The 13,841-nt window shown below is 46.9% G+C and overlaps 1 protein-coding gene across 1 annotated transcript; it reads left to right on the top strand.

The window, feature by feature from the left end:
• Nucleotides 1-3,993: 3,993 nt before the first annotated feature.
• Krt72 (keratin 72) lies at nt 3,994-12,962 on the top strand. Its single transcript, XM_070035670.1, has 9 exons — nt 3,994-4,446; nt 5,995-6,209; nt 7,585-7,645; nt 7,983-8,078; nt 9,085-9,249; nt 10,105-10,230; nt 11,010-11,230; nt 12,104-12,138; nt 12,772-12,962. Exons 1-9 carry the CDS (start codon nt 3,994-3,996, stop codon nt 12,960-12,962), a joined length of 1,563 nt encoding a protein of 520 aa, XP_069891771.1.
• Nucleotides 12,963-13,841: the final 879 nt, after the last annotated feature.

Here is a 13,841-nt window from a genome sequence, read left to right as displayed (position 1 = left end):
TCCCTAATGGACATCCTGGGAGGACTTCTGTTGTATGGTCCTGTTACATGCAACATGTGGCCTCCATCGTCACTGAGGCAGGGGGAAGGAAGATGGCAGCGCACTTTGGAGGCTAATTGCTCCAACACCACTCACATTTCATTGGCCAACAGGTCACATGTTTCCAATGAAGACTGTGACAGGAGGAGATATATGGAAATTTTACACACTCTCAGCAGACTTTGGCACAAGCTTCCTCAGTGTGCACGCTAATGCTAGTCCAAGGTTGAGAGTTCTTCCACCTTTGGCCAGTGCTGGGAAGATGCTACGTGTATTCTCTAGAGTCCATTCAGACTCCTTTGGATTCTGACAGTGTAACCCTGGCCATAGCAATTGGGCTGCATGTGATATTTTAGGTCTCCTTGGTGTTTTTATGAGATATTGTAAATCTGCTTCCATGTGAGGAATTTATGTCCAAGAAATGGTGAATTTTGCTCAGGGTTTCGTAAAGGATGTTTCTTAAAACTTTTGTTCTTCTAAGATTTTTGGCTAACGAGATAGAGCTATAGTTAAGAGAGTGCTTTTAAGATACCATTAACAAACTAGGTGCGGGTGGCTCACATCTGTAATCCTAGCTACTCAGGAGGCTGAGATCTGATAATCATGGTTTAAAGCCTACCTGGGCAGGAAAGCTCATAAGACTCTTTTCCCTAGTTAATTGCCCCCCAATCCACAAGTAGATTTGTGACTCAAGCACTAAGCTTGAGAAAAAAAGCTCAAGGACAGCATCCAGTCCCTGCGTTTAAGCACCAGAACCAGAAAAAAAAAACCCAAAATTACTGTTAATAAAAAAGAATTCTGTATTAGAAAATTTGGTATTAGAATCAGCTTTATTTTTCTTTGCTTTCTTGTTTTATTTAAAGTAAGTTCCTTGGGGCTGGGAAGGTGGCTCAGTGGTAGAACTCTTACCTTGCATGCCTGAGGCCCTGGGTTCGATTCCTCAGCACCACATAAGCAAAAAGAAAAAAGCCGGAAGTGGTGCTGTGGCTCAAGTGGTAGAGCGCTAGCTAGCCTTGAGCTGAAGAGCTGAGGGGCAGCGCCCAGGCCCAGAGTTCAGGCCCCAGGACCGGACCCCCCCCCAAAAAAAAACAACAAAAAATAAAGTTAAGTTCCTTTATTAAAAAATTAAGCTCATGTTAAAAAAATATGAAATCATAAATAGTAGACCAAACCCCATCAATCAATCTCTCAGTCACTGTTGTGGAAAAGACTTTTTCTATTACCCCTCAAAAAGTACCATGTATCTTTCATTGTTGTTGACATAGTTTAGGACTATACATTCATCACTTATTCATGTATTCACTAGATTGACTTTTAGGCACTGTCCCTGAGCATATGTACTCAAAGGGAGTGCTCTACCACTTGAGTCACAGCTTCACTTATGGCTTTTTGTAGTGATGAATTGGAAATAAAAGTCTCATGGGCTTTCCTGCTGGGGCTGGTTTTGACCCACTATCCTCAGCCTCTTAAGTAGATATGATTACAGGTGTGAGTCACTGGCACCTGGCTAAATCGACTTTTTCAAGAAAACTTCAAGGTTCACAGTAAAGTTGGAGTGGCAAGTATAGAAATGTCCCGTGGGTCCCTCCCTCCACGCACAGTGTTCTCATTGTAAACATCCAGCAGACTGAAACATTTATTATTACTAGTGAATGGACATCATTGAGTTTAGGGTGATAGTGAACAGGTTTTGTGAGGGGTGTATGTGTGTGTGTGTGTGTGTGTGTGTGTGTGTGTGTGTGTGTGTGTGTGTGTGTGTGTGTGTGTGTGTACTGGTATTGGGGCTTGAACTCAGGGCTTCATGATCTCTTTTGGCTTTTTCATTAAGGCTGATACTCTACTATTTGAGCCATAAACCCATTTCTGGCTTTTTGCTGCTTCTTTGGAAATAAGGGTCTCACGAACTTTTCTGCTTAGGCTGGCCTTGAATTGAAATCCCCAGATCTCAGCCTCTGGAGTAGCTAGCATTAGCATTACAGGCATGTGCCATTAGTGCCTGGCCATAGTTGACATACGTAGTGCTAGGCATTCTGTGGGTAGGAACAAATGTATAAATGACACATGTCTACCATTATTCTGTCTTACAGACTTAAAAATTTTCATATAAAGATTTTTCACTTGCTGTAAAATCCTCCAGCACTAAGAATATTAATGGATCTAGAAACAATAAGGCATTTGCCTAACACTCTTTTTGTTTTAACTCAGCACAAAATCCATTCTCTCATGTTTTTTTTTCTCCCATGATACCTATTACTTTCCAAATAGCAGCTTCCTGGGGGTAAAAGAGACCCAGTTTTCAGCACATTTGCCAGTTTCAACCCAAGTAGTTTCATCTATCTTTTGTAGTAAAGCCCTTTTATTTCCAAAGGCAATATTTCTAGCATAGTCGACCAAACTTAAGGTTGCTACTTGGTCACCAGAGCCTGAGGTGACACAGGAAGCCACTGCTAGAGGTGAGTGCCATGAGAAACTGCCCTCCCAGACCTCAGCCACCTTTGATCTGCCCACATCCCCACACATGGGATGATGCCTCTGGAGCCTCCATGTGTCACGACGGTCTCCCTCCCATCTATAATAAATGTGATGGCGGTGTGGACCTACGTCTGATTCATACAGCCAGGGGAGCCCTCTGGGGAAGATAAGAATATGCCATTTTATCTGTCTCCTATTCCTAGGCAGACAAACCTTGATCCCAGAGGAACAGGGGTCTCAAATTATTTAAAAGTTTCCAGTAAACAGGTGAGATTCAATGACTCCCTTTGTAAGCCAATGCTATGGAAAGATTCTCTTCCTATTTAAATCATTTTTTTTTTGTTTAAATCTTCTCAGTGGCTAGAATTAATACACTCTTTCTTAGCCTAACCAATAGGAGGACTATATGGCTCCTGGCTTCAGTAGGAAGAAATGCACTATGGCATGTCTAAAACCTGCTGTTGCACATATATGCACTTAATAAATGTGTGTTATCAATGAATTCTCCTAGCTGGTCTTGAGTAAGTGAAAATCATGTCTAAAAACAAAGAAATAACAAAATTCTGTGTGTGTGTGTGTGTGAACAACAGGGCACAGGAAAATCTTGCGAAATCATGAGAATATTCTGTATGATGAAGATAACCTGTAGGTTCCTGAAGGGTCTGCGGCCCCCAGACCCCTCCTTGAACAGCACAGAGAGCCCTCCCTTCCTCACCAGGGACACCCCAATTTTCTCTATCTAGGCATCAGTGTCTGGCACCATCTCTGGACTCCCGGATGTCTCCACCACATTGTACAATGTGAATAAACAACTTAGCTGTCATTACACCTAGTGATTGGCTCACTGGAAGCTGTCACTCAATTGCCCCCAGGGACCATATGACTACCCTAGAAGTGACCCCAGGGGAATAACTCGGAGCCCAGCAAGGAGATCTTCCTAAGCACCAGTCTGCTGCACAGCCGCCCTAGGGCAGCGGGGGTGGAGAGGGTCAATCTACCTTCATCCACATAGCAGTCACCCAGCAGAAACAGCCTGGACATCTGCTCTGTTCCTCCCCCTCAGGCCAGACCCACTGGAAGATCTCTGCAGTGATGAATCCAGTAATTGGAGGGAAGCACGTGGAGATAGGGTAGCCAAATTATTATAATACAGGAGGTAAGCAAAGGAAATGCAAGGTTCTGGGCCATTTTATTGGCAATTCATGGAGAGTTCAAGTCTAAGAGACAAAAATCTTGGAGGGTAGATGGTAATTTCCTAAATGAAGAACCCAAGAGGTCCAAAGTGACATAAAAGGTATTCCCAAGGTACAAATTAGGCTGACTCCAGCTTGCTAGCCCGCACTGAACTATTTAAGGGGCCAGCTGGTCCAGGAGTGTATCTGAGCGCCCTTGAGTGCCCGCCCTGCCCGCTCCGCGCTCTGCGCACGGCCCAGCAGCCCAGGCAGCCCAGGCAGCCCAGACGCCCCTCGGACCTCGCCAGCCATGAGTCGCCAGCTGTCCGTCTACTCCAGCGGGGAGCGCCTGGGCTTCAGTGGTTGCTCGGCAGTCATCTCGGGCCGGTTCAGCAGCAGTCGCTCCTCCTTCAGGGCCGGGGTCAAGGGCGCAGCCACATTTGGCAGCCGGAGCCTCTTCAACATGGGGGGCGGCCGGCGCCTGGCGCTCAGCGCTGCTCGGGGGGGTGGCTTTGCGCCAGGCCAGGGGGGCACGAGTGGTGGCCGTCCCGGGGGCTTCGTGGGCACCGTCTTTGGCAGCGCTGGATTGGGGTCGACATGTCAGTCTGTGTGTCCCCCGGGGGGCATCCCTCAGGTCTTTGTCAACAAGAGCCTCCTGGCCCCCCTTAATGTGGAGCTGGACCCTGAGATCCAGAAGGTGCGCACTCAGGAGCGTGAGCAGATCAAGGCGTTGAACAACAAGTTTGCTTCATTCATTGACAAGGTGGGTCCTGGCGCATCTTCCTATCCCTGCCTCTGCCCCTGCTCCCAGTGCCCATTGCGCCCACTCTGCCACTGATGGGCGAGTGGGAATAGGTGCGAGTGAATACTTTTCTGAGCCTTTCCTTACTCATCTGCAAAACAGGCACAGTAATGAATATTAGCCTAATGCGCAGTAATCAGGACCAACGGATTCATGCTTAGACTAGTGCCTGGCACACATTCCCAAGGAAGGGGAACCTCTCTATTCCTTGTGGGGAGAAGACCTTGGAAAGGGAGCTGGTAAACCAGAGGTAGAAGACCTGTGGAACTGGTCCTTTGAGGGCTCCGGCTATCACATAAGTCAATGGAGACACACTTAGGATAGGGTCACTGGAAGGACATAAACCATGGAATATTCCAGGACTTTGCCAATGTTGAAGCGACTGAAAGGTAGGAAGAGGAAGGGTTATGTAAGACAGACAACCTTCCACAGGAAGTGGGAGAACAAAGCCAGAACATTGAAGGGTCAGGGTTAAAGGGCTGTTTATTTTTCAATTCAACACATCGCTTATAAGTGCAAGTCATCTAGATCAACATCACGCCTTCCATGGTTCTCTTGGAGGGCTCATTCAGAGGAAAGACATGTCAAGGCGAATGTATGTTGGGGAGAGTGTACTCAGAAATGAGGGTAACGAGGAAGGTATCTCTGGCTCAGGTGAGTGGGAAGAAACAAAGAATGGGCTTCTTTGTCTCCACTATGACAGGTGAGAAGGACACATAATAAGCACAGTAGCTAACACTGTTGGAGATGCTGTTCAGCATCTGGTCCCAGTGATGGACTTCTCAAGGCACAACCTCCAATTCTCCTATTACTCTGCCTTGCAGATGAGGCAGCTAAGGCCATGGAAGGCTAAGAAATGAGCCCAAGTTGACAACAGTCAATGTGGGTTGTGTGTGTATGCTAAGGAGGGTAAAGGAGGAGGCTTGGTAGAAGAGGCTGAGTGGGAGACACAGCCACTATTCTGGAGGACAGGGACCTCCTACTGTGAGTCCTCTTCCCTTTCTAGATTGTGCATATGAAAGTGAATGGCTTAATTTACTTTAACATAATTATCTCCATCCATTTTCCTTCCAATGATATTGTTTCATTCTTCCTTATGGCTGAATAAAATTCCATAGTGTATGTATATCACACTTATCCTTACCATCAGTTATTGGATGATTCGTAGTGTGGCTCTTGTGAGTAGTGCTGTAGTAAACATAAATATGTGTGCGGCTTGCTCCATTGCATACTTGGGCATGAACTCAGGTCTTCATGCTCTCTCATCTAGCTTTTGTATTGATGACCGACACTCTACCATTGGAGTCATACCTCCACCTTCTGGCTTTTTGCTGATTAATTAGAGATGAGTCTCTTGAATTTGTCTGTTTTGCTTTAAACTGTGACACTTAGATCTCAGCCTCCCAAGTGGGTAAGATTTCACATGTTAGTCACCTGTGCGTAGATCTGTCCCACTCTTGAGTGACAATTTCCATGGAGACTCAACAGTAGCTGGGCTTTGGGTGTCAGGTACGCTTCCTGGAGCAGCAGAACCAGGTGCTGGAGACCAAGTGGGAGCTGCTGCAGCAGCTGGACCTGAACAACTGCAGGAAGAATCTGGAATCTATTCATGAGGGCTACATTAGCAGCCTGCGGAAGCAGCTGGAAGTGCTGTCCGGGGACCGGGTGAGGCTGGACTCGGAGCTGAGGAGCATGAGGGACGTGGTGGAGGACTACAAGAAGAGGTGAGTGGGAGGCAGAGAAAGCTGCTGGAGATGTGGTTTACCTTGGAGCCAGCATTGTTGCCTATATCCTCTGCTGAGATGACTGATTGCTATTTCCTGTGCCACAGGCGAGGGAGAGACATGTAGGTAGAATGAGGCTTAGAAAGACAAACCTACATCATTTTACCCAGAATGGTGCTCTGAACTGCCTAAGGATGTGGGTCCAAGTTCTAGCATTGGAAATAAAGAATGAGGGCAAATAATGAGCTTAAAACCAGATGGACAACCCAAATGATTTTGGAGTTCCTTTTAAGAGGAGCTTTCTGTGGAAGTCTCAGTATGTGAAACACTCACTAATTTTAGAACAAATGTGAAAAGTAACAAAAAATGAATTTTAAAAACTTACTTTGTGTCAAAGTGAGTCTGTGCTTACAAATTCCATCTTTCAAAAGAATAATGAAGCCAGCCTTACTTACTTACGTAAGTGGCTTACTTACATAATCCTACAACTTAGAAGGCTGAGATTTGAGGATCACATTTCGAAGTCAACCCAGGCAGGAAAGTCCTTGACACCTCTATGTCCAGTTAACCATTACAAAGTCAGAAATGGAGCTGTAACTCAAGTGATAGAGTGCCAACCTTGAGCAAAATAGCTAAGGGATAACTCTCAGGCTTTGAATCCAAGCTGCAGCACATGTGTGCGCACGCACACGTGTGTACACACACACACACACACACACACACACACTAGGAGTGTATCTGAAAGAACAGATCAGATATTCCTGTGAATTGAGTCACTGAGAGAATAATAAATATAGACGTGAGAGTGATAGATATAGGTGAGATGATAATAAATACAGATTCAGTGACCTTGATGTTTTGAAACTTGTCTTAGGTATAGGCGACTTCTACAGTTGCAGGAGGAAGAGCTAGTGCTGAGTTCTTTGTCTTGATCCACATGCAACCTAGCTATCTATTCTCTTCTGAGCCCTGCAGGGAAACCTCATGGGAAGGGGTGAAGGTCCTTGATCTCGAGGGAGCACAGATTATGGGCACAGTTTTAAAGAATAATCTCAGAGTGGAAATGAGTACAGTGTGACTAGTGCAAGTGGAATCAAGATGGAAATCAGAGCCTAAGTGGAGATCCAAGAGGGTTTGGAGAGAAAATGAGTCGTGAGGGTCTGTGAGTGGGTGAATGTGCAGAGAGCTCCAGAATGGACTCATTTGAAGCTGCCCTTTCCCACATCCCCTAGAGGAAGGCTGCACCCTGACTGCAGGTGGTGGTGGTAGATGACCTTCCCCTGGCAGCTGCTGTTGTGGAGGCCGACACTGCTCAGTGAGTATCTGTGGGACTGAATGGTCCCAATGCCACTGCTGTTCTTCTCCCTGTCCACAGGTATGAGGTGGAGATTAACCGACGCACTGCTGCTGAGAATGAGTTCGTGGTGCTGAAGAAGGTACACAGAGTGCAGGCAGGGCTGGGAGAAACCCATGGATCCTGACCACCAGCCACAATGACTTTGTAGGATGAGGAAAGGCAGCCTCTTGGTCACTTACTGGATCCTCCCTCCCTTCACTGGGATGCACACTGCTTCCCCAAATCTGCCAGTCTAGCATCTAGCCATTGGACTGCACTTCCAACATGGCCTTTGCACCCCCATGAGTTGGTTTCCTCTTGAGTCAGACCAACATCCAGGGGTGAGGGGTTAGAGAGAGCTAGAAATCCTTGGCTCCCTGTGGCAGGGAGGGCAGGGCAGGGCAGACAGCACCCTGACTATCACCTGTGTGTTCCAGGATGTAGATGCTGCCTACATGAACAAGGTTGAGCTTCAGGCCAAAGTAGAATCTCTGACAGATGATATCAAATTCTTCAAGTGTCTCTATGAAGGGGTAAGGACCACTCCAGCCTCTCTTGTGTGGCTGTTCCTCTTGCAGGTGGCTTCTGGCCTGTGGCCTGGATGATTGTGTGGATCAAGGGTTGAGGGTAAAAAGCCTTTCTATTGGTATAGCTGTTATTCACTGAAGCTCTACTGAGGGCCTATGAGCTAGGCTTTGAGGAGATCATAAATGGAGGGGAATGATTCCTGACCTCCAGGAATTCATGGTCTGGCAGGAGATTCAGTATGCAGAGGGAAACATAGCAAGCCCAGCCTGGGTCATTGGGGAAAGCCCCTGGAGAAAGGAGAAAGATTTCAGCTGGTGCTAGGAAAGGCATGGTATTCCAGCCTGATGGAGAAGGATAAACAAGTGAGCATTTAAAAGGCTGTAATGTGTGAAAGCTTGAAGGCTATGGAAGGAAGGAGAGCACAGGGAAAGAAAAAGTGGTGGGTACCTGGCGCCAGTGCTCACGCCTGTCATCCTAGCTACTCAGGAGGCTGAGATCTGGGAACAGTTCAAAGCCGACCCAGGAAGTCCATGAGACTCTCATCTCTAATTAACTATTTTTTAAAAAGCCAGAAATGACGCTGTGGCTCAAGTAGTACAGCACTAGCCTTGAGCACAAAAGCTCAGAGACAGGGTACAGGTCCTGAATTCAAGCCCCAGAGCTGGCACACACATCAAAATGGTGGTAGGTGACTTCTTTGAGACCTCTAAGTGCCACAAGAAGAGTTAAGATGTGATGCTGTAGATGAAGGTGATATTTCTGGGGTTTTTTGAGAAAAAAACATGAAGATGGGTAGAAGGGTCCTGAATGCAAAATAAAAGAGGAATCCACTGCTTGGGGATGAAACTCAAGGTAGTCATTCTTATACCCGGCCGCCACTGGCACTGAGGCAGTTGGAACATTGAGGAAAGGCAGACAGGAGCAATGAGGATTATGTCCAGAGAGGATCAGGAGAAGTGGTCCTGTCATGGGAATTCTCTAACTGGCTCTCTTCCTCCAACTCTTCTGCAGGAGATTGCTCAGATGCAGTCCCACATCAGTGACACCTCTGTCATTCTGTCAATGGACAATAACCGACAGCTGGATCTGGACAGCATTATCAATGATGTTCGAGCCCAGTATGAGGACATGGCTGTGAAGAGCAAGGCTGAGACAGAGAACCTGTACCAGGACAAGGTGAGCCTAAGCCCAATCACCACTGCTGGGACACTCTCTTCATGCATGCATGTGTGTGCCATGTGTGTGTGTGTGTGTGTGTGTGTGTGTGTGTGTGTGTGTGTGCGCGTGCTCATGTGTGTATGCATGTGCATTTGAGCTCAGTAGGAGATCTCCTGTGTTTTGGAGTTGGGCACCATAAAATGTAATCCTGTGATCCAGGGAGATTGTGGCAGGTTTGGACTTTTTAGGAATATAAATGACATTTAACCCTTACCTTAAATGGTCTTTGCTGGCAGCTGAGTCTCTGTCAGCCTTAACCTTGATAAAGCTCTGACATAGTCATGGGGAATCCAAATAGGTCTGCTTTCTTTCTTGTTTCCAACTTTGACAAAAGTTGGATAGACAGTTCCAGTTGCAACAAAGTTCTCACATGGGAAAAGCAAAGGATCAAAGGATCCTACTGAACTAGAACAGGCTTCCCCTCCCCCCTTTCCCTCTACCTCCCTCCTTTGCTGGTACGTATATTGCTTCAATAATTTAAACACTTGTGGTCATCTGCCCCATAATAACCACTCTCAAACAGGTAAAGTTTGTGTATATGTGTGTGTGTGTGTGTGTGTGTGTGTGTGTGTGTGTGTGTGTGTGCAACCAGGGCGTGGACCCTACCCATTAGCTTTTTTGCTCAAGGCTGGCACCATACTACATGAACCACAGGTCCACTACCAGCCTCACTGACTTTCTTGCTAGGCTGGCTTCAAATCTTGATCCTCATATCTCAATCTCCTTAATAGCTAGGGTTATAGGCTTGAGCCACTGATGCCAAGCAACTGGGTGAATTCTTCACTGTGCTCCTCTTTCGTTATCCAACCTCAGATCCAGGAGCTGCAGCTTACAGCAGGCCAGCATGGGGATGACCTCAAACTCACCAAGGCTGAGATCTCAGAGCTCAACCGGCTGATCCAGAGGATCCACTTGGAGATAGGCAATGTGAAGAAGCAGGTGGGTTTCCTGCAGTGAATCCTGTATGGCATTGATTGAGCACTGAGTGGGACAAGACAGAATATGCAGAAGTGTAGAACAATCCTATACTCAGGCAAATGCCAGTAACTCATCTGGTGGAGAAGATCAGAATGCATTGGGATGAGGGTAGGGCATTTCACATAGCACAGCGCATGCTGTTGGAGGCCAGGGGAGCTGGAGGCAAGTGAGGACCTGGGAGAAGCTTCTGTGTATGAGGTGGGATTACACTGGGGAGAAGGTGTCCAGGTGAAGGAGCTGGCAGAGGCAGTGGATGGAGGTGTGTGTGTGTGTGTGTGTGTGTGTGTGTGTGTGTGTGTGTGTGTGTGTGTGTGTGTGTGTGTGTGTGTATGTTATACATTCAGGGAGGACAGTCGTCTATCAATGCAACCACAATGCAACCACAGTGACCTGAAGCAGAGAACACCATCAGGCAGGATTAGGTAGATTATGGATGCCTTCTTTGCCAGATGGTGTGATTGGTTTAGACCCCCATGCGGGAGGTAAAGGAGCCGCAGGTTTCACATGAGCGTTTCTTGTTGATTTTAGAAGAGAACAGGGGAGGCCTCCTATCTTAGATGGCTCAGGGCCCTGCTCTGGTGTGTGGCCTTGCCCATGGTATGCAGATCCCCTTTCTGGAGCACGTGTAGTTTGGAAGTCAGCAAACCTCTTAATGCTTTCTGTCCATCAGGATCACACAGTCAGGAAACTTGTCAGAGAGGGATCCCAGACCCAAAGTGCTGAATCTCTTTATTCCTCAGTGCTCCAACTTGGAAACAGCCATCGCAGACGCAGAGCAGCGGGGTGACTGTGCACTCAAAGATGCCCGGGCCAAGCTGGACGAGCTGGAGGGCGGACTGCAGCAGAGCAAGGAGGATCTGGCCCGGATGCTGTGTGAGCACCAGGAGCTCCTGAACGTCAAGCTGGCACTGGACATGGAGATTGCCACCTACAGGAAGCTGCTGGAGGGTGAAGAAAGCAGGTGAGGGGCAGTTTTGTTTTGTTTTCTGCTTTAAATAGAAGCTCTAAGGCAAATAGTCTGGTTCTGTGCAGGACCTACTCTATAAAGTCATAGACAAGAAGGACCAAATTGTAACAATCACTAAGAGGCTGCGGAAGAAGGATTATTAGCATTGTCAGGGTCTGAGAACACAAGCATTCCCAGACCCTACATGGGTGGAGGAGAGGCAAGAAGGCCACCAAGAATCACTCCAAGTTCAAATTCACTCTGGGAAAGCCTAGGGCTTGGTAAGGGATGTAGGCTCATTCTTCTTATTTGTCTAAGGCCATTAGTGCTGGGTGCTGGTAGAGCACACCTGTAATACTAACTACCCAGGAGGCTGAGATCTGAGGATTGTGGTTCAAAGACAGCCCAGGCAGAAAAGTCCATGAGACTCTTACCTCCAACTAACCAGCAAAAAGACAGTAGGTTTGACTCAAGTGGTAGTGCGCTAGCTTTGAATGAAAGAGCTAAGGGAGAGCACATTGGTCCTGAGTTCAAGCCTCAGTACTGGTGAGTGCGTGCATGCACACACACACACACACACACACACACACACACACACACACACACACACACAAACACTATTGGAATATTTAGCATGGGATTGAGCTATTAACTATTCCACACAACAAATAAATAATCCAAAGCATCTGATGGAGAATGAGTCTTTATAGCAGCCCAAGTTTTCACCTTGGTTCTCCATTTCTTGAGGGGTTCTGCTGGAATCTGGAAAGGAAGGAGTCTGGATGGGGCTGGGAACACATTCTAAGAGGAAAGACTTAGTCCTGGGTTCAGCCTGGATAGACGGTGCTTGTTTGTGAAAGTTATGCCTGTTTTCTTCCCCATCTGCAGGATGTCTGGAGAGTACCCGAATTCTGTGAGCATCTGTGAGTACTTGGACATCTTAGTTCTCACCTCAGTCTCCTTAGTGGAAGTCACTCTAGTTGAAGGGTTTGGGAAAAACTTAAAGCCAGAAAGAGGGATCTAGCTTTAGTAATTGTCAGGGGGCATTGAATGGAAATACAACAATAAAAATACAGAAGGACTTAATGATGTATAACCCAACGATCTGTTACAAGAATGAAGCCAGAACAAGATGACAGGCTTAGCTTGCAGGAGGGGGGATTTTAGGGGAGACTGAAAGACCACTGATGAAAAAGAAGTAGCTGTAACAACCATCTCTGGGCTTATGCCTTGGAGAGAGCACTGGGGAGGAGCTGTGTAATGAAAAGCAGGGATATTCCCATCAGCCCCTATTGCATCAGCAACATAGATGCTTCCTTTATGAAGTACCTATTTTCATTTGTCCTACACCAAGGGGGAACTCTAAAAGAGTTCCTGTCTGCTATGAGCCTAAAGTCTGATATTGTCAGATTGGACATACACTACTAGGGAAAGGTAGAAATATAGGGCCAAGTACATGAAACATGAAGCCATACTGATATCATCAGACTTATATGAAGACTTATCAGAATTACATCTGAAGCCACATGTATACTTTTGTCCCCCCTCCCTCCCAGCTGTCATCAGCAGCACCAATGCCGGGCCAGCAGGGGCTGGCTTCAGCGTGGGATTTGGTGCCTCTAACAGTTACAGCTACAGACCTATGGGGCTGGAGGTCAAGACCAAAGGCAGCTGTGGCAGTGAGCTCAAGGATTCGCTTACTAAAACCTCGGGCAGCAGCTGTGCAACCAAAAAGGCCTCCAGATGACAGGGCAGCCGTGGCTTTGTGAGTGGGAGGCTGAGGATTCAACCACCTCTCTGCTCTCCTGTCTGGCACCTCTTTCCAAGATGGAAAGTGGTTTCTTCATCACCACAATCCCAATCTTACCTCCCTTCCATGTTGTCCTCGGTGGGGTGATGCTCTGATGCAGGTCATGGGCTTTCTTAGTGATCTTCCTCCTGGCTACTTTTCATGGGGTAATTGGCCCAACCTTAGAGATAGAGCACATTCCCAGATGTTTTCCTCTGCCCTGGTTCTTTCTCGGGCTCTTACTGTTAAGGGGGGGGGGTGGTTCTTTAATGGGATTGTGTCTATTTTTCTGCTTTTCTTGCAATAAATGGTTGGCTTCATTTGTTTTAGTTTCTGTGTGTGTGTGTGTGTGTGTGTGTGTGTGTGTGTGTGTGTGATAGCAGAATACTTGAGGCTGGGGAATTTATAAAACATGAGGGTGTATCTTGACTCACAGTTCCGGAGATATAAGAACATAGTGCCAGATTCTGTTTGGTGTCTGGTAAGGGCCTGTGGTTTGTCATATAGGATGTGTGATCATGTATGGGAACAAATACATGTGTGAGAGAGGCCAGACTCACTTTATAACAACCCACTCTCAGAACAAGTCCCATCTCTTTAGAAAGACATTAGAAAGACATTTAGAAAGACATCTACTCCCCCAAACCTATTTACCTCCCAAAGGCCTCCCAACACCACCCCACGGAGAATCAGATTTCAATACTAGTCTGGGCAAGGACACATTTCTAAATGCCAGCAGCATTTTTGTTCTCAGTGTGGAATCTGTGCATTGCTGTAACTTTTCTTGATCTGGATCCTATCTGGTCTGTGGCCTCACCTGGATCTTTGCTGTTGGCT

Source organism: Dipodomys merriami, unplaced genomic scaffold (genome assembly GCF_024711535.1).
Source record: "Dipodomys merriami isolate MVZ:Mamm:240054 unplaced genomic scaffold, mDipMer1.0.p SCAF_10, whole genome shotgun sequence".
Classification (NCBI taxonomy): Eukaryota; Metazoa; Chordata; class Mammalia; order Rodentia; family Heteromyidae; genus Dipodomys; species Dipodomys merriami.
Note: the sequence above shows the minus strand (reverse complement) of the source record. Positions and strands in the feature narration are given on the sequence as shown.

Coding starts and splice junctions, on each gene's coding strand:
- Krt72 (XM_070035670.1), top strand. CDS start 3,994: ATGAGTCGCCAGCTGTCCGTCTACTCCAGCGGGGAGCGCCTGGGCTTC. Junction 4,447..5,994: donor TTGCTTCATTCATTGACAAG/GTGGGTCCTGGC, acceptor TTTGGGTGTCAG/GTACGCTTCCTGGAGCAGCA. Junction 9,250..10,104: donor AGAACCTGTACCAGGACAAG/GTGAGCCTAAGC, acceptor ATCCAACCTCAG/ATCCAGGAGCTGCAGCTTAC.